General features: G+C 38.8%; 2 protein-coding genes across 2 annotated transcripts; one reads left to right on the plus strand and one right to left on the minus strand.

Annotated features, from left to right (window-relative positions):
- Positions 1–12,186: 12,186 nt before the first annotated feature.
- LOC143569727 (uncharacterized) lies at positions 12,187–12,873 on the plus strand. The gene has a single exon (XM_077055568.1). It carries the CDS (start codon positions 12,187–12,189, stop codon positions 12,871–12,873), a length of 687 nt encoding a protein of 228 aa, XP_076911683.1.
- Positions 12,836–19,136, minus strand: LOC143569706 (histone deacetylase 9). Its single transcript, XM_077055555.1, has 14 exons — positions 18,990–19,136; positions 17,780–17,892; positions 17,577–17,694; positions 17,414–17,488; positions 16,552–16,771; positions 16,218–16,281; positions 15,009–15,101; positions 14,824–14,932; positions 14,312–14,361; positions 14,130–14,220; positions 13,967–14,037; positions 13,769–13,867; positions 13,197–13,263; positions 12,836–13,075 (listed from the first exon to the last, which is right to left on the minus strand). Exons 1-14 carry the CDS (start codon positions 19,024–19,026, stop codon positions 12,990–12,992), a joined length of 1,293 nt encoding a protein of 430 aa, XP_076911670.1. The 5' UTR covers positions 19,027–19,136; the 3' UTR covers positions 12,836–12,989.
- Positions 19,137–25,851: the final 6,715 nt, after the last annotated feature.

Consider the following 25,851-nt stretch of genomic DNA (forward strand, 5'->3'; position numbering starts at 1 on the left):
GTCGAAGCCATTATCAAAATGGAATCACCTACTACCATCAAACAGGCTCAGACGCTGAATGGACGACTAGTCGCACCTAATCGCTTTTTGGCAAACCACGCGGATAAGTCGTTTCCTTTCGTGTCAACGTTGAGAAACTGTTTAAAGAAAACGCACTTCCGCTGGACACCAGAAGCGGAAGCAGCTTTTCAGGAGATTCGGTCACGCTTGATCGAACTCCCGACGCTCACAGCACCAAAAGCGGGGCGGTCCTGCTAGTTGAACGGAAAAGCATCCAGATGCCAATCTATTATGTCAGCCGTATCCTAACAGACGTAGAAACCCGGTACTCTACCCTCGAAAAATTAGTCTTAGCACTTATACACGCCTCACGTAGGTTAAGACGATATTTCCAGGGTCACCCAATCACCATTCTCTCCAACTTCAAACTTGCAAACGTTCTACGCAAACCCGAGTTATTGGGACGCCTAGCCAAATGGGCAATTGAGTTGGGGGAATACGCGATAAAGTATAAGCCAAGACCAGCCATAAAAGGCCAGGTTTTGGCCGACTTTATTGCGGTAGTGCCTGCATCACGGGAAAAAGAGTGCCAGGAAGAGGCTCAACCCTCTCCAGCACAGGACATCAATGGTGTCTGGCGACTCTACACTGATGGAGCAGCCAGTAGCGAGGGTTCAGGCGCAGGGCTGAAACTAACCAACCCAGCAGGCCAAGAATACACTTACGTTATTCGGTTGGATTTTCCAAGTACGAATAACGAAGCCGAGTATGAAGCATTCTTGGCCGGGCTGAGAATTGCGCGTAAGATGGGAGTGAAACACTTGGAAGCCCGCGTGGATTCCATGTTAGTAGCCAATCAAATCAACGGGACGTACACGGCCGTGAACGACACAATGGCCCTGTACCTCGCACAAGCAAAAACCCTTATGCGCGATTTTAACGATTGCAAAGTCATACACGTCAAGCGTAGTGAAAACAAATCTGCGGATGCGTTAAGCAAGCTTGCATCATTAGCCTTCACCCACTTGGGAAAGGACATCCGCATTGAACTCCTCGAGGCACCTTCGGTCCCACACAAGGAAATTTGTGTCATCCAAACCGGCACAGAAACGTGGATGACACCAATAATAAAATACCTTGCGGCAGGTACACTACCAGAGTCAAAAACACAGGCAAGAAAACTACGCTGTAAAGCACTGAATTATCAACTCATCGATGACATCCTTTACAGACGTAACTTTCTTGGCCCACTCTTAAGATGTGTGGACAACCAAGATGCTGACTACCTCCTAAGGGAAGTACACGAAGGCATCTGTGGAGTACACGCATGTCCACGCGCTGTTGTAGCTAAGCTAAACAACGCGGGATACTTTTGGCCGGGGATGCATACGGATGCGCTGGCATACATCAGAAAATGCAGGTCTTGTCAGCTCTACGCACCCAACACGCATCGCCCGAAGAATGAACTTGTTCCAGTCACCTCTTCATGGCCATTTCAGAAGTGGGCCATCGATGTGACAGGCCCATTTCCTACAGCAGCAGGAAATGTTCAGTTCCTAGTGGTAGCCATCGACTACTTCACCAAGTGGATAGAAGCAAAACCCTTAGCCCAAACAACCGCGAAACATATCAAAAAATTTATTTGGGAATTTATTATTTGTCGTTTTGGACTTCCACAGAATTTGGTGAGCGATAACGGCACCAACTTTGTTGACAAGAAGCTACAAAAGTGGCTGGAAGAACTTCAAATCACCCACACCTTTACCTCAGTGGCGCACCCGCAGGGTAATGGTGAGGTGGAAAGAGCAAATAAGAGCATCGTCGAAGGCATAAAGAAAAGACTCTTGGAACACAGATCTGGCTGGGTGGACGAGCTTCCGCACGTCCTTTGGGCAAACAGAACGCTGAAAAAGGCCAGTACGGGAGAAACCCCGTTTAGTCTCACTTATGGCACTGAAGCCATGGTCCCGGTCGAAATTGGTTTACCCTCACCAAGGGTCTTGATTCAGCCAGAAGACAATGATGCGGAAAGACGGTTAGACCTTATGCTAACCGAGGAACGCAGAGACTTAGCCGCAGTGCGTGAAGAGAACTACAAGCGACAAATGCAAAAGTACTACAACACGCGGGTAAAACTCTGCAACTTCAATGTAGGAGACTACATACTGCGTAACAACGAGGCTTCGAACCAACAACGCCCAGGAAAACTGGCCCCGGTCTGGGAGGGGCCATACATCATCAAAGAAGTTCTGGGAAAGGGCGCGTACTGGCTCGAAAGGCTCGATGGCACGTTCAAAGGTTAACTTATTCTAAAACACTTAGAAAATTTCAAAGGAAAAGATGAGGAAAACTTCCACGCAGGTCAGATATAAGTAAAGCCATCCTACTAAGTGTAAGTGATGGTCATACCCGCACAATCATGAAAGAGGAAGCGAAACAAACTTATAATTTGCCACGTTAAAAAGTTAACTTATCTAAGTACTAAAGAAATTGCTAAGTTAAATCAAAACATGCGTAAAATAAACAAGGCAAGGAATTAACACAATCTTTATTCCATCAAAATTCAAACATTACAAAGATTGCTGGGTGCATACCCGCATACAAAAGAAGCTATACAAAAACAAAAATCTACTCTAATGGTGGAGAGGGATCTTCAAGATCAAGCCTCAGGACCACTTCCACTTGGACCCGCACCATCAGTAGAGTGTGGCGGTTCAAGGAAAGCTTTAAGGATAGCTAGCCCATCATCCGCAGCGGCAACTTCGTTTACCTTCTCCACCACCGGATGCGGGAAGGCGGCATACTGATTCACTGCTTGGTCGTATACAGCTTCAGTATCCACATCAAATAAAGGGAAGTTGGAAGGCGGGATGCCTTTCTCAACGAACCCTAGACCAAGCAGGAAGCCGGCCTTTTCCCCATTCTCATGAGAAGCGTTGAGGGCTGCGCTCATAGCATCGTCATAAGACGTATCAGTGAAGACCCGATGCACAACCTACAAAAAGAAAAAATACAAGTATCAAAACCTTTTCTATTTACAAAGAAAAGCGTAAAGACATTATGAAGTTAAGCTTACCTGAGACAACGCTTCTCGAAGAAGCCATTCCTTGGCAACCAGAGCCTCTTGGAGGGCGGCTTGAGCTTGGTTACGGGCGCGTTCGGCTTCACTTTTATTGAGGTTGGCAAGCAACACTTCCTTTGCAGCAGCCTCTTCAACGCCCTTTAGCTTCCGCTCAGTGTGGGTCAAGCACACCCCTCTGGTCCAAGATCTCTTGGAGCTTCTTGGCGTCTTCCATCGCCAAGGCATCATGAGCCTGTTGGAGCGCCTCTAGTTTGGATTTGAGTTCCTCATTCTCGAGGCGTAAAGGCTCAGCAACAGCTTCAGCCTTGGTGGCCCTCTCGGTTGCGTTCCGTGCAGTTTCCTTAGCCAGCCGAAGCTGTTCGTTAACAGCTTGGGCAGCCTTGGAACGGGCCTCGAGCCGGGCCTGAACCTCAACCTCGAGGGCCTTGAAGGCCTTCTCCTTTTCCGCAGCCACTGCGGTAAGCCTCCTATTCTCCTCCCGGACAGCCCGCGCCTGAGCTACTTCTTGGATGCGAGCTGCTTTTAACTTATCGTTTTCACGACAAAGCAGCTCGACGCGCGGCTGCATCCGGGCCAGGAGAACCCGAAGCTCATTGGTTAGCCTACCCTCCTGGTAGCTAGCCATGGCTTCCCCCAACGCACCACTGGGAGCTGCGTGACGAGGCCGCTCCACGCACTCCACAGGCGTGCGACGGGTTGTTCCTCGGCGGATGTTCCATCGTGGAACATACACTTCATTGGAATCCGACACTGCAAAAAACAAAAAGCAGTTAAGAAAAGATGATACAAAAAAAAAGAGGCCAAAAGAACCCTACGCACCTGTAGGGTCGATAACAGGCCGATAGCCGCCAAACCCATCACCTGAACCCAAGGGAAATCCGTCCAAGAGGTCAGGCAGATGGGAAGGAGGCAGAGGTTGGCGAGAAGCCCCAAGCATACCTGAAGGATCGGCCGTCGTTGCCGATGACGGAGGAGGCATGGTGAAGGCCGCCGCGGTAGTAGAAACCAACGGAGGTGAACTCACCGTAGGTGAACTCACAACCGTGGTTGCCGCTGCGGAGGAGTCCGCAGAAAAAGTCACCGCCGGCTCAGTGAAAGATTCAGTAAATATGGCACTGACAGCCGGCGGTGATGTCATCACAGTTGGAACAGTTGGCTCAACTGGGTGAGCAACTGAACCAACTGAAGCAGGCGCAGCCGCCTGGGTCGTCGCCTCAGGTAGGCTGACCAAGCCTACCGTCATGGGTCCGGAGGTATTCCTCCCCGCTCCACCCTGGAATGTGGTAGCATCCACGCCTGCACAAAGAAGATAAGTATCAATGATGGAAAGCTATGAAGTTAAAAATAAAGGAAGTTTGTACTTACGGGTTTTCTTGAGCCTAAAAGTGCGAACAGGCGGGGACGAACCCGATGAAGCCGGCCTCTTTACGCCGCTCACCGTCGTCATCCTGGGCTCTCCGGAGGTGACAGTCGTCGCAGCCTCCGGAGCAGTGGTCTTATCACCACCAGGGTTCCCCGCCACCTCCTCGCTCTCGGTCTCTGAATCAGACCGAGGCACCGGATCAGCAGTGGAGGCCACCTTCGCCTTCCCCTTCCCGCCGGCAGCCTTCTTCTTCCGCACCAACGGAGGACCGTCTGCGGATTCCTCATCAGAACACAAGATTAGAGGAATTCCAGCAGAGGTTTCAGCATTGAGGGGTCGAGGGTTGAATAACGCCTTACCTGGCCGCCTGGCGCTCAGGATCTCGTGGCCTGGCGGGTAGACCTCCACGAACCGGTCCGCCGTCTGTTCAAGGATGGGCAACTCGTTCTCATCTAGAGCACGAGTACCCATCCGAGCAGGACTGTCAGCCTCACGCGGATACAGGAGCGACTGCAAGTCGTTCCCCTCTGTAATAAAAGAAAAGCAGTTAGAAGACAAACCTATATAAACAAAGAAGACAGAGCATACCGTAAGGGACAGAGTTCAAACCGTATTCAAGGACGATCGGGATCTTTTGCGCATCCGCATCCTTCCACACCCGGCTCATCCCGAGCATCACCATCCCGGACTCCGCAAAGCGGTAAACCGGAGATTGGACTCGGGAAATCTTTGAGAACCATTCCGCCTCCTGGTAGTTGGAGGCGTGAAGGCTGGGGAGTGCTTGCCCATTCTTGAACTTCATGGCAAGGGGGATGGCGCGAGCGGAGATATAAAAGAACTCCCGCTTCCATGAACGAAGACTGCGCTCGGTTGCGCAAATCTTCAAACCCTTGATCCGGGTTATCAGAGTATACCACCCCTGGATGCACCTCCAAGAGTAGAAGGTCATCAGGCGGTCGACGAAGGGCTCAACGCCCAGAATCCGGCACACCCACTCGAAGTGGCGAATCTTCGCGATCGCCATCGGGTGTACCTCGGTCAGGTGTACACCGTGCCTCTCCAGAACACGGTACACAAACTTCGTCAAGGGGAACCTAAGATTCCCATAGACAAAGAATGCGGCATATACCCCGATCTTGCCTCTGGGGGCATCATACACCGTCTGGTGAGGTTCAGGAAACTCAGGCTCGAAAGACTCGAGCATGAACTTCCTGACGATGTACTGATATAGATCGACAGGCAGAGCACACTGGCACTCGCCAGCAGTACTCTTGTCATCCTTGTCGGACGTGGATGACGGGTTCTCGGCGTACACCCCAGCCTCCTGGGCTGTAGCCTCAAGATCGTAAGCAGAAGACATCTTGCAGGTATGAAAGAAGAGAACGATTTCAAGAGAATGCTCGACTGAAAAGGTGAGTATTCGCCGGAAATCGTTTTGAAGATGAAAAGTGAAAGTGTGGATTACAAAGGACCCTCTCCCCCTTTATATACTAATCGCAATTAATGCGATGAATTTAATGCGGAAGAGAGAGAAATCGCAGGTGCAATGAAACTATGACACGTGGCCATAAGCAAGCTGGCAACAGCTGTTGAAAGGACGCGTGCCAGTAATTTCGCGGCCACGCGCCCGAAAATTCGCGCCCACGCGCCTGAAAAAGCGCCTGGAATGACCATATACTGTCACGTCGCCATAACTTCCTGCACGTCCTGACACTGTCAGAAGAAACCGTCGGACGACGTTTCAATAGTTTGGACTGTTCTTATCCTTTCACCAACTCTTCGAATTTCAAAATTTCAAAAAGATTCAAAAGCGGGAAAATACCCCTTACCTTGGCAACCAAGTAACTATAAGACAGGTGCGAGTAAAGTGTTAAGGCAAAACCCTTCACATACTTAGCACCCGCAAGGAATTGATGCCAGGAATACCTTGGAAGTAAAGTAACCGTAAGACGAGTGCGGGTACAGTGTCAAGGCAAAACCCTTCACATACTTAGCGCTCCGCAGGGAATTCAAACCAAGAAGGATCTTCTGGGCCATGCTTGCGGAAACGGGAATAACATCCCCGCATAGCGGGAACGTCGAGAACTATATTGTTTGAAACTCCAAGATGGAATTGGTGGTTTTAACATAATTGATCACTATGTTCAAAACTACCAAAACCCCATGGAGAATCCACACAAGTGGGACTCAACGCTCCTGACTTGCGAGGAGGTTACAGACCTACCCGCTTCATACCCAAAGATCAAGCAGAAAAGTCGGGAATTTCTGCGTGACATTAGGAAAACCGCGGGAAGAATCCCAACGGAAAACCTTAAAACTAAAAACCCCTTTTCAAAACCCCTTGCTAAAGTCCAAAAGTTCACCTCACTTATTAATAATTCATGAGAAGAACATTGGACTGGGGGGACTTGAAGAGGTAGGTCCCAGCAGAGCCCAGTTGGACCCGCAAGACTCACCTTGAAGAGGGACGTCTGCGCAACGACCAACTGCTTCCGCAGGACCCACCATGCTCAGAGAAGACCTTACGCGCAGTACGCCAGCTGTTCCCGCAGGGAAAGCCTCCCAATGGTAAAGTACCCCGCTTGTTCCCGCAGTTGCGGATACAAGCCATCAGGGAAGGCTACCCGCACTGATAGCAAGGCTACACGCACAAGGCACTAACTCGATACTTCAGTAATGTCACTGAAGGAATGAGCAAGGCGGGAATACTCCCGCCCAAATGAGCCAGTCCATATGCTTCTGGAAGATCTTTTGTACTATACCTGCCAATGTATGGGCAAAACAGACGATCTGACCAAAACAGCCCATGAACCAATCACAGGGTGACAGCTCACCGACAACAATAAGAGGAGGAGCACCCTCTAGTACTGTTTGTCACTATTAGCCGCTGCCTACTCACCAACCCTTACTATGGGACGTGCGTAGCCTACAGTTGGTGGAACAGTGCATAGCCGGCAGTAAAGGAACAGTATACAGCCGGCCTTGTCACTATCGGCCGCAGCCTATCCACCAACCAGCATGGCTTGTGCGTAGCCCACTGTTGGTAGAACAGGAATACTATTCAGCCGGCTGTGCCTTCTTGGAAACCTACCTTCGGCTATAAATACTCCAACACCTTGGAATGGTAAGGACATCATCTGATATCTCATTATCTTCTCTAGCAATCTCTTAATATACACTTATATTCAGAGCAATCTAGTCTGATTCTCACGCCGGAGGGTGGTCACAAGGAGGAACCCCCCCTTCTCAGTGACGAGCTTACGGTGTCTGTTTTGCAGGTCACCTGAAGAACAACTTTCTTTGCTGGACCTCATCCTCGTGGGAAACATCTATTTAACCCCCAGATTATCCGTAATCTGCCCGGGGTCACTTAGTGTTTCTTCAGGCGAGTAAGGTGCGTGTACTAGTTATATCCTTGAATTGTACGAACTTTTCCCATGATCGGAAGGCAAGTGTATATGATTTAGCCAGTAGCTTATTTGTAGGATTCATTGGAAGTTAAAAAAATGTGGGGTAACTCCTGAGTTTTGTAAACTATAATTTGTTATTATTATTATTATTATTGCATGTGAAGTAACTCATAAGTTTTATAAACTATAATTTTTAGTTGGAGCTGAAGCAGAGAGAATAGAACTGCTACTAAGTCAAGTGAAGGGTAAAGACATCACCGTTTTTTTCGAAGTGGTGTTTATTCACCAAAAGAGGAGGAAAACGGGAAAGTCAAAAAAAAGGAAAATGGTGTACCCGCTGCTGCTAGCAGCGGATTAGGAAGAAAATCAAGTAGGATCTGCCATTGGCAATGGCGGATCAATCATTGGGAGCTAATCCGTCACTGCCAATGGCGGATTAGGAAGAACTCATATCAAATTGTTATTGCTGCAAATTTCTGTAAAAAGCTCCAATTTTTATTTACTTTATTTACTCCGGTTACCAGAAAACTCGCCGAGCTAAATCGACGGCGTTTGCTTCGGAATTTGAATAATCGACAGTGTCGTAAGGGTGGAAACGATCGAATTCGAACAATTGAACGAATTTGATCTGGGTTTGGATTTAGACCATAAAAATCATTGCTGCAAGCTCCGTCCGTAATTAAGTCGTAACCGGGTTAAATTCGAACAATTGAACGATTAGCTCAAACACCACATCTTCGATTGAACCCAAACACTTGATTTTCTTGGGTACAATAACAATTTGATATGGGTTCTTTCTAATCCGCCATTGGCAGTGACGGATTAGCTCCCAATGATTGATCCGCCATTGCCAATGGCGGATCCTACTTGATTTTCTTCCTAATTCGCTGCTGGCAGCAGCGGATACACCATTTTCTTTTTTTTGTTTTTACTTTCCCGTTTTCCTTTTCTTTTGGTGAATAAACACCACTTTGAAAAAAAATTCAACTCATCGCTGCAAGACGGGAGAGGCTGGTGGCAGTTCCGTCGGGTGGCAGTGGTGTTGGGATGATTTATATACCTCCACCACGTCCTGAGTCTCCAAAGGAGGAGAAAGTTGAAGAGGACTCCGGATCTGATTCCGTAAGCTCTTTTTTTATCTTCCAAAAATTGATTATTCAAATCTTCCAGTATTTGCTAACCATAATCTTTACTTCTGTTTTCAGGACTTCATGTTGGATATATCGCCAAGGAGATTTGTTGTATTCTAGACTTTATTCGGCTAAGGAATTGTAGTTTTCGTTACTTCATTATAGCTTTTTATGTGTTTTTCTCTTACGTTTGTAACAAACTATCGGGACTCTATTTGGCTAAGGAATTTTAGTTTTCGTTACTTAGTATCGGGTTTTAATGTGTTTTCCTTTTACTTTTGTCATTAACTATAAACACTTGATTGTTTGAATTACATTTTAGTATGAACTTCTTCTACAAACCAAACAATGTATTTACTCTATAGAACTTTAAGAAACCGATAACTATGTTTTAGTAAAAATAGACCACCCACAACACTAGTGTTGAAGCGCATTTGCTGTTTAAGTGGAGACCACATGCCTAGTGTAGCTATGTTTACACGATTATATACCCAAGTAACTCAACATGTAGTTATTTTCCCGGAAATTGACTAATTGGAATTTGTCAAAACATGTCATGTAAACCCGACGGATATTTTTAATAAATTAATGGGTACATCCGAAACCAACGGCTTTGCTCGATACTCGACGAATTGGGAAAGAATTTTACTAACCGGGTATAGATTTTGGAACTTAAACTAATTTTAAACCCGAGTGAGATGGAAAATTGGTTGCGACCAACTTTCCCAAATGTGCTAGTACTCGGGAGCTAAGTTAGGGTACGGGCTTTGTCTGTTTACCAAACAGGGTACTAAGAATCTTTTTGTACGATTTTTATCTTTTAAATAGCTTTCTATTTACTATAGCTGGCCCATTGTTATTATGTTTATTGCTACTGACGTCTGACACACATGGTAAACGTTTTCAACCTTATCCAACTTTATCGATTTCAAATTAAAAACACATTACTTTTAATAAGTATGAAAAATGGAAATAGGAAGTACGGAAACCTACAATATCTCGTACTAGGCTTGGTGGTTGAAGGCTTGGTCCTCTTGTAGAAACTCAAGTTTAAAATTCATTTGTATCATTTTTTTAAATTATGGTAATAAAGATTTTGAACTAAGTCTTGCGAGTTGTTATTTTAAATTATGAGTCCACCAGTGTTTTCGTTCTAATTATGTTACATGACTAGGACTAGGGAACTAACACTACAACCAGCCTCACCAGTTCTTTATGATTTTCCAAGTTAACCTCTATGACTACCACCAATCACCAACTAGTACTCTTTTTTCTCCACTCAATTGGGACTTCAGATGGTTATAACTTTCACTTTTTGAATTGATAAAATGCATTCTCTAGTCAAACACCATATTTGCTATTTAAATACCTTTTTGCATGCAACTTTAATGTGCACACTAATTGGACATTAAAATTATAGTTAAAGGTCTATGGAACAAGGACTTGCAAGTTAGAGCGAAAGGTTCAAAGTCAATGGTTTATGAAACTAAATGCAGATTTTTTGTATTATTACTGTGAGTGTATATATATATAGGTTGTAGCAAAGTATGAATATCTATAACCATTAGAAAATACAATAAGAGATGATGAGTACTTTGATTTTGCTTTTATTTTTGTTTCTCTCTCTTACATTTTCCTCTTCTATCAACTCAAGTCATAAATGCTCTATTCAACAAACCCTTGCTTTGCTTCAGTTTAAACAAAACCTCTCCTCCATTGATTCCCTGACCAGTGATCATATCGGGTATTCCGAGTGTGTATATTGGCTTAGTTCAGAATATACTCCAATCATGGTAAACTAGAACACAAGTATAGATTGTTGTGAGTGGAATGGAGTCACGTGTGACCATTCCACGGGTGATGTTATCGGTCTGGACCTTAGTTGTGGCATGTTGCAAGGTACTATCCACCCTAACACCACTCTTTTCAACCTCCCTCATCTTCAGAGACTCAACCTTGCTTACAATGATTTTACCGGTTCCCAACTTCCACCTGACATAGGCAAAGTTTCTAATAGTCTCACGCATCTCAACATCGCTTATTGTAGGTTTAAGGGACAAGTTCCCACGGTTATTTCATATTTTAGGAAACTGGTGTCTCTTGATCTCACTTGGAGTGGGATTGGTTTCGGTTTCAATCTTGAACCGGATGTGTTTATCAATATGCTTCAAAATTTTACTGTTTTGGAAGAACTTTGGCTTCCAAATGTTAACATCTCTTCAATTTTACCCACTAATCTTAATATCTCTTCTTCTTTGATTACTAGATCTTAGCAACACTGGATTGCATGGAAACATACCTCACATCATATTCAATATTCAATCTTTGGAGAAACTTGACTTGTCGAGTAACCGTTTCACTGGGCATATCCCTTCAGATATCACACGTCTTCCTAAACTAGTTAGTCTTAATCTAATTTGGAATGGGATTGGTAATTTGCTAATCAACCACATGTATTGAGTACACTTCTTCAAAATTCTACTTCTTTGACAACCCTTTATTTAGGTGAGGTTAATATAAGTTTGGTTTTACCCGCTTATCTAAATATCTCTTCTCCTTTAAAATCACTTGATCTTGGCTCCACAAACATGCAAGGGAAATTACCTAATAACATCTTTAGCCTTAAATATTTGTAAGAACTTAACTTGCAAGAGAACAATAATCTCGGCGGTCCACTTCCGGAGGTTAACGCAAGCACTAGCATTCCCCTCTCCTCGATAGATCTGTCAGGGACAAGCTTATCCGGAGAGATACCCGCCTCAATTGGCCATCTAAAGTCTTTAGAAATCTTGATACTCTCAGATTGTAGTTTCAATGGGTCCCTTCCCAACTCCCTAGTTAACCTTAAAAGGCTTAGCTTGTTACATTTATCATCTAACATGCTTTCTGGAACACTACCTTCTTCATTGTTTTCTCTCCAATCTATTAAAGGATTATACCTTGCTAGAAATCAATTAACTGGCCAGGTTAATCAGCAAGCATTTCAACAACTTACCAACCTCAGCTCGTTAAACCTTTCGTACAACAATTTTACCGGTGAATGGGAGCTGGATACTTTGTTTTCAAGTCTCGCAAGCCTTGACGCACTCTTTCTCTCATACAGTGGCCGGCATACATGTCACGACCAGTAATGCTAATCATTACGTCAACCCCAACTTTCAAATTTTAAGTTTGTCCTCTTGCGGTCTAAAGGTGTTTCCAATGTCCTTTCGAGCCATAAAAACTCTTATACACTTGGATCTATCTAACAACGATATACAAGGATACATTCCAGACTGGGTAGGGGAGATCGGTGGAAACCAGATGTCAGTTTTGAATCTTTCTAATAACTCACTAATCGGCACCATTCCAAATGTATACACGAATTGGAGTGGATTAGAAGGGTTTATTTTGAATGGAAATAAGTTAGAAGGAAATGTGCCAACTTCTTTGAACAAATGTAATAATTTAAGAATACTTGATTTGGGAAACAACCACTTACATGGCACATTCCCTGGTTGGTTAGGCGATCTTCCGAGGTTAGAGGCTCTTGTTCTCAGCTCAAATGATTTTCATGGTGACATTGTAACCTCTTATGCGGTTAAATTCCCATTTCCAAGGCTGCGAGTTCTTGACTTATCTCATAACGGGTTTACAGGACAACTCCCTACAAAATATTTTCAAAATTTCAATGCCATGAAGAATGTGGTAATAGGGAGCTCAAAACCAGAATATGTGGCCATAGGTCCCATGTATTATTCTATCATTGTTGCGATGAAAGGAGTGGTTCATGATATTCCGCGACTTCTGGTTGAGTACACGATTGTTGACCTATCAAACAATAAATTTGAAAAGGAGATTCCAAACTTGAACATGAAGCCCACACTTCTCATAGAAGGCCTGATATAAAACACAACATGACCTAAATTTTATGTTGTTTGCTTCTTTGTAATTCGACCCTGTTGAAACGAGACTAATCTTCTAATATCTACCTTAAAACAAAATGTAAATGTCAATATGGGGTTTCAAACATCATCATTGTTATTATCATTATCATTGTCTCCTTCATAGTATTCATCATCACGTTGAATTTGCTTGTCTTGTGTGTGTTCTGTTTGAAAGAAAAACTATAAGAACCAAACAAATCTTCAACAATTATGGGTCAACGGGTTTGACATTTTGACCTCTAGTAAACAACACAATTTTTGCTGTATAAGATGCTTTGTACTTACGATCTATACGTTCATCAGGGTTCTTCTCGTCTTCATCAAAATCAGGAATATAGAAATCAGGTGGAACCTGCAATATTAAGATACTTTGTCAACAATCTAAAACACCCTTTCGTAAAAATAATTAAACAAAAACTACAGTTAAATGAAGTTATTATAGTACTTTTTCATCGTACTCAGTATATCCCACCAATAGCAATGCTATGGTAGGGTCTGAGGAGGGTAAGATGTAGACAGCCTTACCTCTATCCCATAGGGATAGAGAGGCTGCTTCCGGTGAGACCCCCGGCTCGATAGTAGTTTTGAATCAAGCCTTGGACATAAGACACATAACACTCAATCATCGGGACACCGGCTGATTGGTGCATGTGCCCTTGTCTTTCGGCTATCAACGCCACCACATGATGCCTGATTAACCTTCCGCCACTTTTAACGTTATTTTCACGTGATTAGTAAAATAACGTCAAAATTAGTGCAATTTTACTTTTGCCCACCCAAGGGTTCACACATATATACATTATATGTGCGCACCGCAAGCAGGGCGTATTATAGTACTTTTTGTAATCCTTAATTACCTCTTGCATTTGTACACTTGGCGCGTGTTGAATGCAGCGAAGATTTTCTAGAACTTGCATCTTTATGGTGCTGAGATATGACTTGCTATTAAAATTTTCCTGTTCAACCAAACGAATTAAGTGTCAAGGCAGGTATTTTCGGTACGGATCAGATAAAGTTGACCAGAAATCCATTTTGTGAAATAAGAGATGACATACAATATGACCAGTTGGAATCCTTAACGAACACTCAGGAGCAAAATACTTGATATATTCATTATCTGGGATCTCTGCATCAGTCACACATGTGAATCTTTTAATCAAGCAAGTAATTTTGCAAAAATAAACGAGTGGAAACGATTAATATAATAAATGTATATACCGTTAGGAAGCTCAGTGTCTAAAAGAACTCCTGTTTCAACAGTCCAACACCGAGCAACATTTTCTTTGGTATATCCACCACCTCCGGTTACCTGCATAGAAACCCTAGAAATTAGTTTCTACTTAAAACAACATTTAAAAATACAAAAAAGATTAAAATGAATAATATTAGAATAGACCTACCAACAGTGGCAAACCAAACTTTTTCACAAACTTGACACATTCAGCATGTCCTGCCATAAGTCAAAAGTAACAGAAGGTAAGCATTCCAACATTAGTCAACTTATTAGCGTTTACATGTAAGCAAACCGAACGTACACAAACGGGGCATGTTCGTGTTCATTCGTTTAACTTTAACCAAACAAGCGTCAAACGATTAAACACGAACTATTAAACAGACAAAGTTTTTTGTTCGTATCCGTTTGTTAAGAAAATGAGTATGTTCTTGCTTATGTTCGTTCCACAATAGTATAAATGAATGGTTCACTAAATGTAAACAAACATAACTTAACATAGCTGAATGAATATCAATATGTGGACCTAAAAATATTAATAAAACTAGACTAAATTGTACTTGGTGATATTTTAATTTTACAAAAGTACAAAACTATGATAAATTGTAACGGGAATATTAATGAATATGTAAACAAATGAACATAAATGAACGGACGATATGATCACAATAAAATTAGCACCATCTATAGAGAGATTGAAGCAGCCCAAGCGGTCCCCAGCAAGTGAATCAGCCCCACATTGGAGAACTATCACACCCGGTTGATATGTCTCAACAACCTTTGAAATTATCTACAAAATATAAAAGTTTAAAATCCGCCCCTACACTATCATTATATTAATAAAAGTATTTAATTTTGAAACTTACTGTTCTAAACAAACGAGTAAAGCTGGTGTCATCTATCCCATCCTTTAAAGGAATGTTAATTGCATAGAATTTACCTTCTCGTTCCCCATTTTCCTACAAAACCAATGAGATACACTGAATTAGTCGCTATGTAACCCATATGTATCATCAGTTAGATTATTCGAGCATAAATTAAAAAAAGCTTTTATCATTAGTACATAGTGCCTATAGTTTACAATACAGGATTTTCATAAAGTAGTAGAGTTTACACATAGGAGGATTAATAATATACTTGACTTGCAGTTCAAGTTTATCATCATCATCATCATCATCATCATCGTACTCAGTATATCCCACCAATAGCAAAGCTATGGTAGGGTCTGAGGAGGGTAAGATGTAGACATCCTTACCTCTACCCCATAGGGATAGAAAGGCAGCTTCCGGTGAGACCCCCGGCTCGATAGTAGTTTTGCATCAAGCCTTGGACCTAAGGCACATAACACTCAATCATCAGGACACCGGCTGATCGGTGCATGTACCCTTGTCTCTTGGCTATCAACGCCACCACATGATGCCTGATTAACCTTCCGCCACTTTTAACGTTATTTTCACGAGATTAGTAAAATAATGTCAAAATTAGTACAATTTCACTTTTGCCCACCCGAGGGTTCACACATATATACATTATATGCGCGCACCGCAACGGTATCCTTATTTAGTCCAAGTATTGTATATAAATTAAGACAATTAGCCCAATATTTTATGATATGGTGTGCAAGGAAATGAAAATGTAACTTGAGTTCCGTTTACTTGACGCAACGCGTACCAAGAGCATCTACAATGCATTCCCTTTCAAACGCGCCATGTCAACTGCCACATTAGATTTCTACTCATCCTTCAAAAACACACATTTTCTCTCCAATGCTATGTCTCGTTTCAGACATCCCTTTTTAAAATAAAAGAATATAATAACATTTGAAGGGGACATAACATGAGAGAGAAAATAGGTGTTTCTGAAGGATGAGTAGAAATCTGACGTGGCACGTTTGTGGGCGTTTGAAAGGAGATGCATTGCAGATGAAAAGAACTCGACTAAGATAAACATATAGACCTCTGATGATCTCGGTACAAGTTCAGAACAAAAAGAACTAATATATAGACAATACTATACACATACATAAGGAAGCATATTAAAGTAAGTACACGTATAACTTGTGGAGTGTAGAATACCTTAACATCACCCGTTCCAGGAAAGAACAGATTTCCATATTTGTGAAAACTAACAGTCATCACCCTGAAAAGTCAAACCATCAAAAAAGTCAAAACCTGTGCCGGATACAGAGTCACACAGCAATATGTTGCTAAATTAACATATTAAATCAATTCTCTACAAAAGTAACAAAAAAAACACAATGTTTGAAATGGGTAGTTTGACTTTGAGGTAACGAGATTATGTTATTTATCTCAATTTTAAGCTCATTTTTTGATCAATGGTGAATAAATTTTCCATACATATCGATTTTGTAACTTTATAGCCGAAAGTGAAATCACAGAATGATGTTACCTATCAGTAAAGTAAAAGGCTTCTTCTACACCATCACCATGATGAACATCAATATCAATATAAAGAACCCGTGCATGATATTTGAGAAGCTCCAAAATGCCCAAAACCAAATCATTGATGTAACAAAATCCAGACGCCTCGCACTTTTTAGCATGGTGGAGCCCACCAGCCCAATTTATGGCAATGTCACAAAGTTGATTGTTTAATCTGCGTGCAGCATCTACTAGTAAGCAAGGTTACAATTAGGTTTGTAAACAAACTGAATAAACATAAATAGGGCATGTTTGTGTCCATTCGTTTATCTTTAAACAAATAAACGATCGAACACGAATAATTATACACACATAGTATCTTGTCCATGTTCGTTCTTTAAGCAAATGAGTGTGTTCGTGTTCGCGTTCGTTCATTTGTTAAGAAAATGAGTGTGTCCATGTTCGTTTGTTTATAGTATAAACGAACATAAATGAGCAAGCATAACTGAACATAGATTAATAAACAAAACTGAGCGAACACCAACTAAAACTAAATGTGAACATCAATCTGTCAGACCTAAAAAATAATAAAACTAGACTATATTCTAGTGAGTCTAAAAAAATTTACTGAATTGATTAACAAATGAACTTAAAAGCACGTAGACTAATGAACATAAACGGAAGTAATCTAACAAACATAAATAACCAAAAGAGACGTGTGTATGTTTGTTAATTTAACTAAGTGAACAAAAAGATCTGTTCATGTTCGTTCATTTATTAGATCAACGAACATCCTACCGAACACTTCACGAACAGGGTTCAAGCCTAGTTACAATGTATGTATAAAATATGAAATTCAACTAAAATATTATGTAAAAATGAAACTTTACCAATCGTTCCACCAGCATATATTTGGCAAAACTCAAACATGTCATCAAAGACCGGACAATCTTCTCCAAGTTTAACTAAACATCAAACAAGTATTAACATGTTAATACCCTCTGGATAAATCATTAAAAATATCTGATTCGTATCACTAAACAGATTTCTTACACTTTGCCATTTCTTCTGGAAACAAATGTTGTGTGTCGGGGTTGATTCGCTGCAAGAACTCCACATAATCAGCTGAGTGAAACTGCGCTAGCTCAACTGGATATGCCTTATGAGGCCTCTGTATTCAACAATCACACATCACATATCAAGAAAACACACCAACATCATAACCAGAAACCTATAGACAAATATAAAAAACTAACATAGACTTCCATCTTCTTGTGAAGATCATACGAAAGCACCAAATGATGAGTCATACATAATCGATGCGGCTTCATTGGATGATTCGGTCCAAAGTAAACATTACCAACATCTCCTGCAAAATTCAATTACTCCAATTTTCAAAATCATTTCTCAAATTCTGAATCTCATAAATCATAATCATTTTTAGCTAAACAACTGTGTAACTTATATGAAGGATAATCTAATTCACTCAATTGTCTTTACTAAAACTAGCAGTCTGCATGAATCTGAAAAAACTGAACCCAAACAAAAACCGACGGTTTGGTTTTATGTTTGTGTAGAAACCAAACTTACAGTTCGCTTTTGGTTTTGCATGTAATAAAAACCGAAGATACCAAACCAAACCGAGTTTATAGATCTTTATTTTGAATTCTTTATGTTAAGTAATCTATAAGAACTTAATAAACATGTAAGTCAAGTATTTTAGGCTTTTAGCACAAATGTATAATAATCAATTAGTTATTAATTAACAAAATAACTAATCGTAATTTCATTATTTTTGGGGCAAAATTTTTTTCCGCCCAAAACTTGAAGCTCAAATGGCAAAACAGAAAAAACCAAGCCCAAACCAAGAAACTAAAAATGAAACTGAAGGGTTTTCAAAAGTTCAAAAACCGAAGTTTCTGTTTTAGCTCAAAAACCGACCCAAACCAGAAATTTATTTTCGCCCAAAATTTTCAAGCTCAAATGGCAACCCCGAAACTGAACCCAAACCCAAAAATGCGAAACTGAACAATTCTCAATATATCAAAAACCAAAGATTTTTGTTCGGTCTTAGCTCAAAACCGACCCAAACCGAAATTTTTATTGTCGCCCAAGGTTTTCAAGCTCAAATGGCAAAACCGAACCCAAACAGAAAATTTTATTTTGCCCAAAATTTTCAAGCTCAAATGACAAAACTGAACCGGACCCAAAACAGAAAACCGAAACTAAGCGGTAATAAAAAATGAAAAAACAGAACTTTGTTCGGTTTTAGCTCAGCCGAACTGTGCATAGCCCTAACTAAAGCATAAAAGGTTCTAGGCTTTGAGATTATTAGGCAAAAACAGCTAAAGTAACCTAATAAAGACTCTGTATGAATTGAATTAGTAAATTGAATGAACACTTAAATCAGTAATTGTATGCTAATAATATAGAGATAATAATATTATCGGAAGAGGAAAAGCATACCGTCGTAGAAGTATGAAGTCCTGTCTTTTGACCGCATCTTATCGGCGAATTCAACCAAGTTTAGAAGATATCTGTGCCGGAGTTTTAAACCGCCATTGTTGAGGTTTCTTAAAAGCCAACAGCAGTCGGCCGGTATCGGTTAGCTTACGATGCAAACACTTAAACTCAATAATTAAATGCGTTAAAAGATTGTGTATTCATGTAGTGCTGACTGGACGCCGACTGTATTCGTGTTGAAACCTCTGTTAAAGGCCACTGAGCATGTTGTGGTTTAGGCGAACACGGGCTTCAACGATTTTTTTTGGTTAAATGACTTGTTAGGTATTGTTTTTAGTTAAAAGTTTTTATAACCAAGAATTGGTGTATATAAACTCCAACTAAAAGTTTATATAATGGGTAATTATAGTTATTAAATGAAGTTATAAAAGCCATATAACATATTATAAAATTGAAGATGAAAAGTCAAACTACAAAATACAACTCTAGAAAACAAAATGAACTATTGTTTTGAATTTGACTCGAACCCGTCACAAACCAAATGAACCATTTTTAGAATTAACATGTTTTGACCTAACCGTGACCCGACCCATTTACCGGCCCTATTAAATAATCTATCGATTTTAATAAAAGAAAATAATCGTGACACATGTCGGTTTGTGGTTAAATCTCACAACATTTTTTCCTCCAAAACCAAGGTCTTAATTGACCCTAATATATGTCATATTTATTTTCCCTTTACATTATATTTATATTATATCTATACATTTTTATAAAAATAAATATTAACATATTATTTTACTATATATTCTAAAATACATGGTGAAATCCAAAAATTAACAATAAACGATGTTTGCTAAAGATTGAAAAAAATATAATTTTAAATGTCATTATTAACATGTACTATGTATGAAAAACAAAACTCCAATATGCTTTCATTTTACAAAACAATTTTTTAATCATTTAATTATAAATCTATGCTTCAAAGTTTATCCATTTTTTTAAAAAATCAGTTCATTTATATTTGTTTTTATTTTGAATTGCTATATAAATTTATAAATTGTAAATATATATGCTTTAAATCTATCAATTTATTTTTTTCGTTTAATTTAGTGAACTATATATTTTTTTGGTTATTTAGTAAATATATATCAATTACTTTCATATATAACAAAGTTTATCATATTTAATTTCTTGATTCTTTTATGAAGGATTGTTTCGGGGTTTGTGAAACGTAAATTTGATTTATACAGTCAAAAGTTGGTAAATATATTGTTTGGTACAAGTTAAATACATTTGTGTCAAATTTTGTTACGGGTCAAAATTGAAAAAATCTTAGTATTTTTAAAAGTTTGAGAATACAAATAGATTTATCGTCAATTTTGTAATGTGTTCAAAATGTTGATTTGAAAATGTCAAACGGATAAAAGTTAGAATTTTAAACATGATTCGGGGTTTCAAAATTTATTTTCAATTACATTTTTGAAAATAATCAAAAGGCTCGAGATTTGACAAATTGACTATTTTTCTCTCAGTTATTAAAATTCATGAAAAGATAGTGAGCACTTCCGACATGCCACCCCATGCATATCAATGATTCTAAAATTTTATCAAATTTGAAACATTTGTGTTAGCATTAACTTTTTTTTCAATGGTGATCAGAACGTTGTATGAGAAACATGTTATGCAAAACTATGCTAAAATGAAGCAAAATATTCACAAATTTGAATGAGTTAACATGTTATTTTTTATATTGTTATTATAGCAAAGTCGAGAAGCCCCTGAAACTTATCAAAATATTTTTCATGATTTAACTCTGAAAAACATATTTATTGAAGAACATTCGTCATTATAATTTAATGTTCTCATTTTATTCTATGTGTTGTAAATTAATAAATATATCAATAAAGGTAATGCTTCTTCGGTATTTAGACCGAGAGGTTAGAACTAATATTGTATGAGAAGTATTCTTCCTGAATTCTTACAGTTATAGATATATAATACTGACAATGAAAGTTTCAATAGCGTTCTCGGGTACGTTTTTGCACATGCATTTTTTATTAAGTTCATTTAAAAAGTCATTTTGTGATATAAATAAAATCATTTATGTACACAAAATATAGATACAAACATAGATGTAATGCATTTTTTTATATATGTTATGTAATTCTTTGCGTACTCGCGCTACTTGCGGTCATATAATGTATATATGTGTGAACCCTCAGATGGGCAAAAGTGAAATTGCACTAATTTTGACGTTATTTTACTAATTTCTTGAAAATAACGTTAAAAGTGGCAGAAGGTTAATCAGGCATCATGTGGTGGCATTGATAGCCGAAAGACAAGGGTTCATGCACCAATCGGCGGTGTACCGATGGTTGAGTATTATGTGCCTTATGTCCAAGGCTTGATACAAAACTACTATCGAGCCAAGGGTGTCTCCGAAAGCAGACTCTCTATTCCTAAAGGGGAGGTAAGGTTGTCTACATCTTACACTCCTCAAACCCTACCATAGCTTTGCTATTGGTGATATACTTAGTACGATGATGATGATGTAATTCTTTGCTTTACTTGTAGTTTTATAATTTGGATAATCTTCTGTGTTATATGTACTCTAAATCTAGTATTATTAATAATAAATAATGTAAGATGTCAAAAGTTTTAGGAAAATTGGTTTTTATTGGTCCCAACTATCGTTTTTTGGTCACTGCCGGTCCTAACTAACGAATTGGCTGCTGACGGTCCCAACTTTTAACGTATTTGTTCCTAACGGTCCGCGACTAATAGAATTCTAACGTCGTTAGTTTAAGGTCGGCGGAAAAACGTTTTTGGCCGGAAAGCACACAATTTTTCCCAAAAACTCAACAATTTTGCCCCAAATATTATGGTAACTTTGTATCGTATATTTATGAACTTTTTTCTAGTAAAAGCCCCAATTAATGAGGTCGCTGGAACCCTAGAACCGTCGACGGAATTAGTTGATGGTGCTTAAGTGATGGTGGTTGGTTGGCGGTGAGTCAATTGGTGGTGGTTAGGGTTGTAAACGAGCCGAGTCGAGCCGAGCCAGAGTGTGCTCGAGCTCGGCTTGTTTTCTTTATTAAGCTGAAAATTGAGCTCAATCTCGGCTCGTTTAAAGCTCGATCCGAGCTCGTCGAGCCAGTCTCCTTTTTTTAATTTTTAAATTTTTTTATCATTTATTTTACAAATTTTGATATAAAAGACAAAAAAAATATAATTTTAACATACATATTATATAAAATTTATAAATTAGAGAATTTATAACTTTATATGTTTTATTTTCGTTATTCTTTTATAAGGTTTTAATTATCGAGTGACATAATATTTGTATAAGTATGATATTATTATATATAGATATTAAAATTTAGGGTTTAATCTAAACGAGCCGAGCTAATGAGTCGAGCCAAAACCGAGCCACGAGCCGAGCTGACCCTGGCTCGAGCTCGGCTCGTTTAGAAATCGAGCTGAGCTCATTTAGAATCGAGTTTTTTCGAGCCGATCTATTTTCGAGCGAGTTTTGAGCGAGCCGCGAGCCACGGGCTTTTTGAACAACCCTAGTGGTGGTGACGGTGTTCAGGTGATGTTTTTTGGCAAAAAATTGACTTTCCCGATCAAAAACGTTTTTTCGGCGACTTGAAACTAACAGCGTTAGGATTCTGTTAGCCACAGACCGTTAAGAACACATACATTAAAAGTTGGGACCATCAATGACCAATTCATTAGTTGGGACCGACAATGACCAAAAGACAATAATTGGGGCAAATAAAAACCAAATTTTCAAGTTTTTAAAATCTCAAAGTTTAGCGATTGTTATTTATCTCTACTATATATAAAGGAGGAGTTAATGACCTCTTAAAACTTAAGAGGTACAAATTGTATTACATAAAACACAACACTTGATGCATGTCTTAAGGTAGTTAAGAGGACATAGTAGTCTTTAGGCAAAATCAAACACATGATTAAAAACAAACTTACACTAATAGCCCCTTAACTTTAGTTAACTACTTGTAAATATAAGTAATAATTACAAATTTGGCACTTCATCTTTCCCTTTATATATGACAAGTTTATTCATTTTTTGTTACTACTATATCTTTAAATATATTATGATTTAAAAAAACCGAACCTACTGTTGCAACATGCTTATTTTTGTTGACGTTTTGACATAAAATTTGTTTAATACCGAGTTATTGATTAAAATGTACAACTCATTAATACATCAATGTACAAGTCCCTTGATAATGAAAAAATATAGTGATTTAATTCACATTAAATACAATTTTGGCAAAATCAAACACACGATTAAAAACAAGCTTACACTAATAGCCCCTCAACTTTAGTTAACTACTTGTAAATATAAGTAATAATTACAAATTTGGCAGTTTATCTTTCCCTTTATATATGACAAGTTTTTTTTTTGTTAATACTATATCTTTAAATATATTATGATTAAAAAAAACCGAACCCATTGTTGCAACATGCTTATTTTTGTTGACGTTTTGACATAAAATTTGTTTAATACCAAGTTATTGATTATATTGTACAACTTATTAATGCATCAATGTACAAGTCCTTGAAAATGAAAAAATATTGTGATTTAATTCACATTAAATACAATTTTTAAATCTAATTGAAAAAATTGTTCCATCCCAGACCAAATTATATAGTTACCACCTTTATTCTAGGGTCAATTTGTATGGAATTTCAAAACGAATGTCATAGAAATCTTCAACAAGGAGATCAAATGATAATTTTACAAATTTTATTTTCTACTTTTATGGTTCATCTATTATTGTATTCTGAATTTGATTATTTAAAATGTATTTAATGTTTCATTTTTATTTTCTATTTTTATGTTCCAACTATGCTATTTTATGCATACAACCTACCATTTAGTGACCACCTTTATAAAATATATATGTGTATATGTTAGTGTGTATTCATGTAGTGTGAAAAGAGAATTTAGTTTTTTTTTTCCGATATGTTAACTAAGTGTATAAGGTGTTGTTTGCATGGCATAAAAGAGGATGGCAAGTGAGATGTTTTGCAACCCGTATTGCAACTACATCTGCTTAATAGTTAGATCTGAGCCAAACATCGACCCTAACGAAACCTGTAGCAGTTTTCCTGTTCTGGACATATCGTCTAGCATCAAGCTTAACAAATTGGTATTCTTTGTTTTAATACAATTTAGTGGTATACTTTGTTTTGCTGCAAATTAATGCTATTTTTTACCTTTATGCAACATTTTAAATCTTTTTAATGAATTTATAATTTTAATTTTTTAAAAGCTTTGATATGATTTGCAGGATTTTCAAACAAATTCCCCGCATGGTCTAAATATGAAATCATATGACAGTTAGTAGAATAATTACAACTTACAAGGCATATGAAGGAAATGATCTTCATTCATCAAGACATATTTCATTCCTCTTATTACTTCGTAAGTGCCAGTGCCCGTGTAACAGGTACCATTACTTAAATTTCTACTTGAAGCCATTATGATGAGATTATACTCATATAGATCGTAATTTACACACTTCATTAAATGTAGTTTTTGTACTCAAATGAAACCAAAAAAACTTAATAAAAAACTGAAACGAAGCGACAAAAAAAACTTGAAAAAATCAAAACTAAACCGAAACCGACCTGAAACCAAAAATCGAAACTTAAAAAAACTAACAACAAAAAATACCGAAACGATACCAACAACTCTGAAATTAAAATTAAAAAAAAAACGAAACCAAAACTTGAAGCTAAACAAAACTGAATATAGATTTGGGTCAAAACAAGTAATTTTTAGTACGAGTTAAAATGAGCACGTTGACTTGCAAACAATAATTTTACATTTTTGTTGACCAATTGACTCTTTTGATAATTGAATACTTTTTTTTGGATATTTACAGATTAGATGAACCCGAATAAGTGAGGAAACTTCAAGATCTTGCTCCAAGTATGGACAAGATATGATTAATGTTGTACAAAAAACTTAGTGTAACACTATTATTGCTATTAAGGTCATAGTTAAGGTCTTCAAGCGTGCAGCAAACAAACACATCTGACACGTTGGATTTCAGTGTTGTCTATATACTTCGAAAACAAGCTTAGGTATGACAAAAGCTTTAAATTTATGCCAGTTGGGGCTTCAAATGCGTATTAGACTTTCATGGTTATGATTTATGCGATTGTTTTAAATGAATAGAATGTGTGAATGTAAGCTGTAGGGGAAATAGAAATAAAGGCGCAGATAAAGCTGTGTTTCAAGACAACGTAGGTAAACATGTGGTGTAAGATCATTCCAATTGAAGCCCATCGAAAATTTATTGCCGGTTTTGAGCGAAGATTGTTGAATAGCAGGCTAGATACATTAATGGACCGAGCCAGTCTTGAGCATTTACCAGCACCAACAAGAAACGAATGCACACTAAAACGTGTGGGTGATAACCACTAACAGAATACTTATACAATATATCACAAGCCAATGATAAACTAAAAAAACACGCGTTGCAAATTGCCGACACCGCGGCCTCGCGCCGATACCCTATTAGTTTATATATTATTGGGCGGTGTGGTGTGGTTCATCAAGTTTAGGTTTGTCTTTGAAGAACGAAGTTAAGGTTTTTTCCACCAGTATTCGCCACTACGATCCGCCGATTAGGATAAAGTTTACGTTTTCGATTTCTGCTCGTGCAATCAAAGGTAATCAATCAATCGAAATTTATATAATGTTTTATGGAATTGAAATTTGTATTTTGATTATTCATTAGTCAATCCAGTTCAATTTAAATTCAAGAAGAAGTGATATTCTTTTTATTATTAATTCAAGAGGTCTACATGCCCATCAAAT

This window comes from Bidens hawaiensis, unplaced genomic scaffold, assembly GCF_021521415.1.
Source record: "Bidens hawaiensis isolate Kalapana, Puna unplaced genomic scaffold, B.hawaiensis_p1.1 tig00024638_1, whole genome shotgun sequence".
In the NCBI taxonomy this organism is placed as follows: domain Eukaryota; kingdom Viridiplantae; phylum Streptophyta; class Magnoliopsida; order Asterales; family Asteraceae; genus Bidens; species Bidens hawaiensis.

What these genes read in the sequence shown, in the direction of transcription:
- LOC143569727 (XM_077055568.1), top strand. Translation starts at nt 12,187, where the DNA reads ATGTCCTTTCGAGCCATAAAAACTCTTATACACTTGGATCTATCTAAC.
- LOC143569706 (XM_077055555.1), bottom strand. Translation starts at nt 19,026, where the DNA reads ATGCGGTCAAAAGACAGGACTTCATACTTCTACGACG. An exon ending in ACAAGAAGATGGAAGTCTAT is followed by an intron (nt 17,695 to 17,779) that starts GTTAGTTTTTTA and finishes TGTTGAATACAG; the next exon opens with AGGCCTCATAAGGCATATCC. An exon ending in GGATTCCAACTGGTCATATT is followed by an intron (nt 13,868 to 13,966) that starts GTATGTCATCTC and finishes TTGGTTGAACAG; the next exon opens with GAAAATTTTAATAGCAAGTC.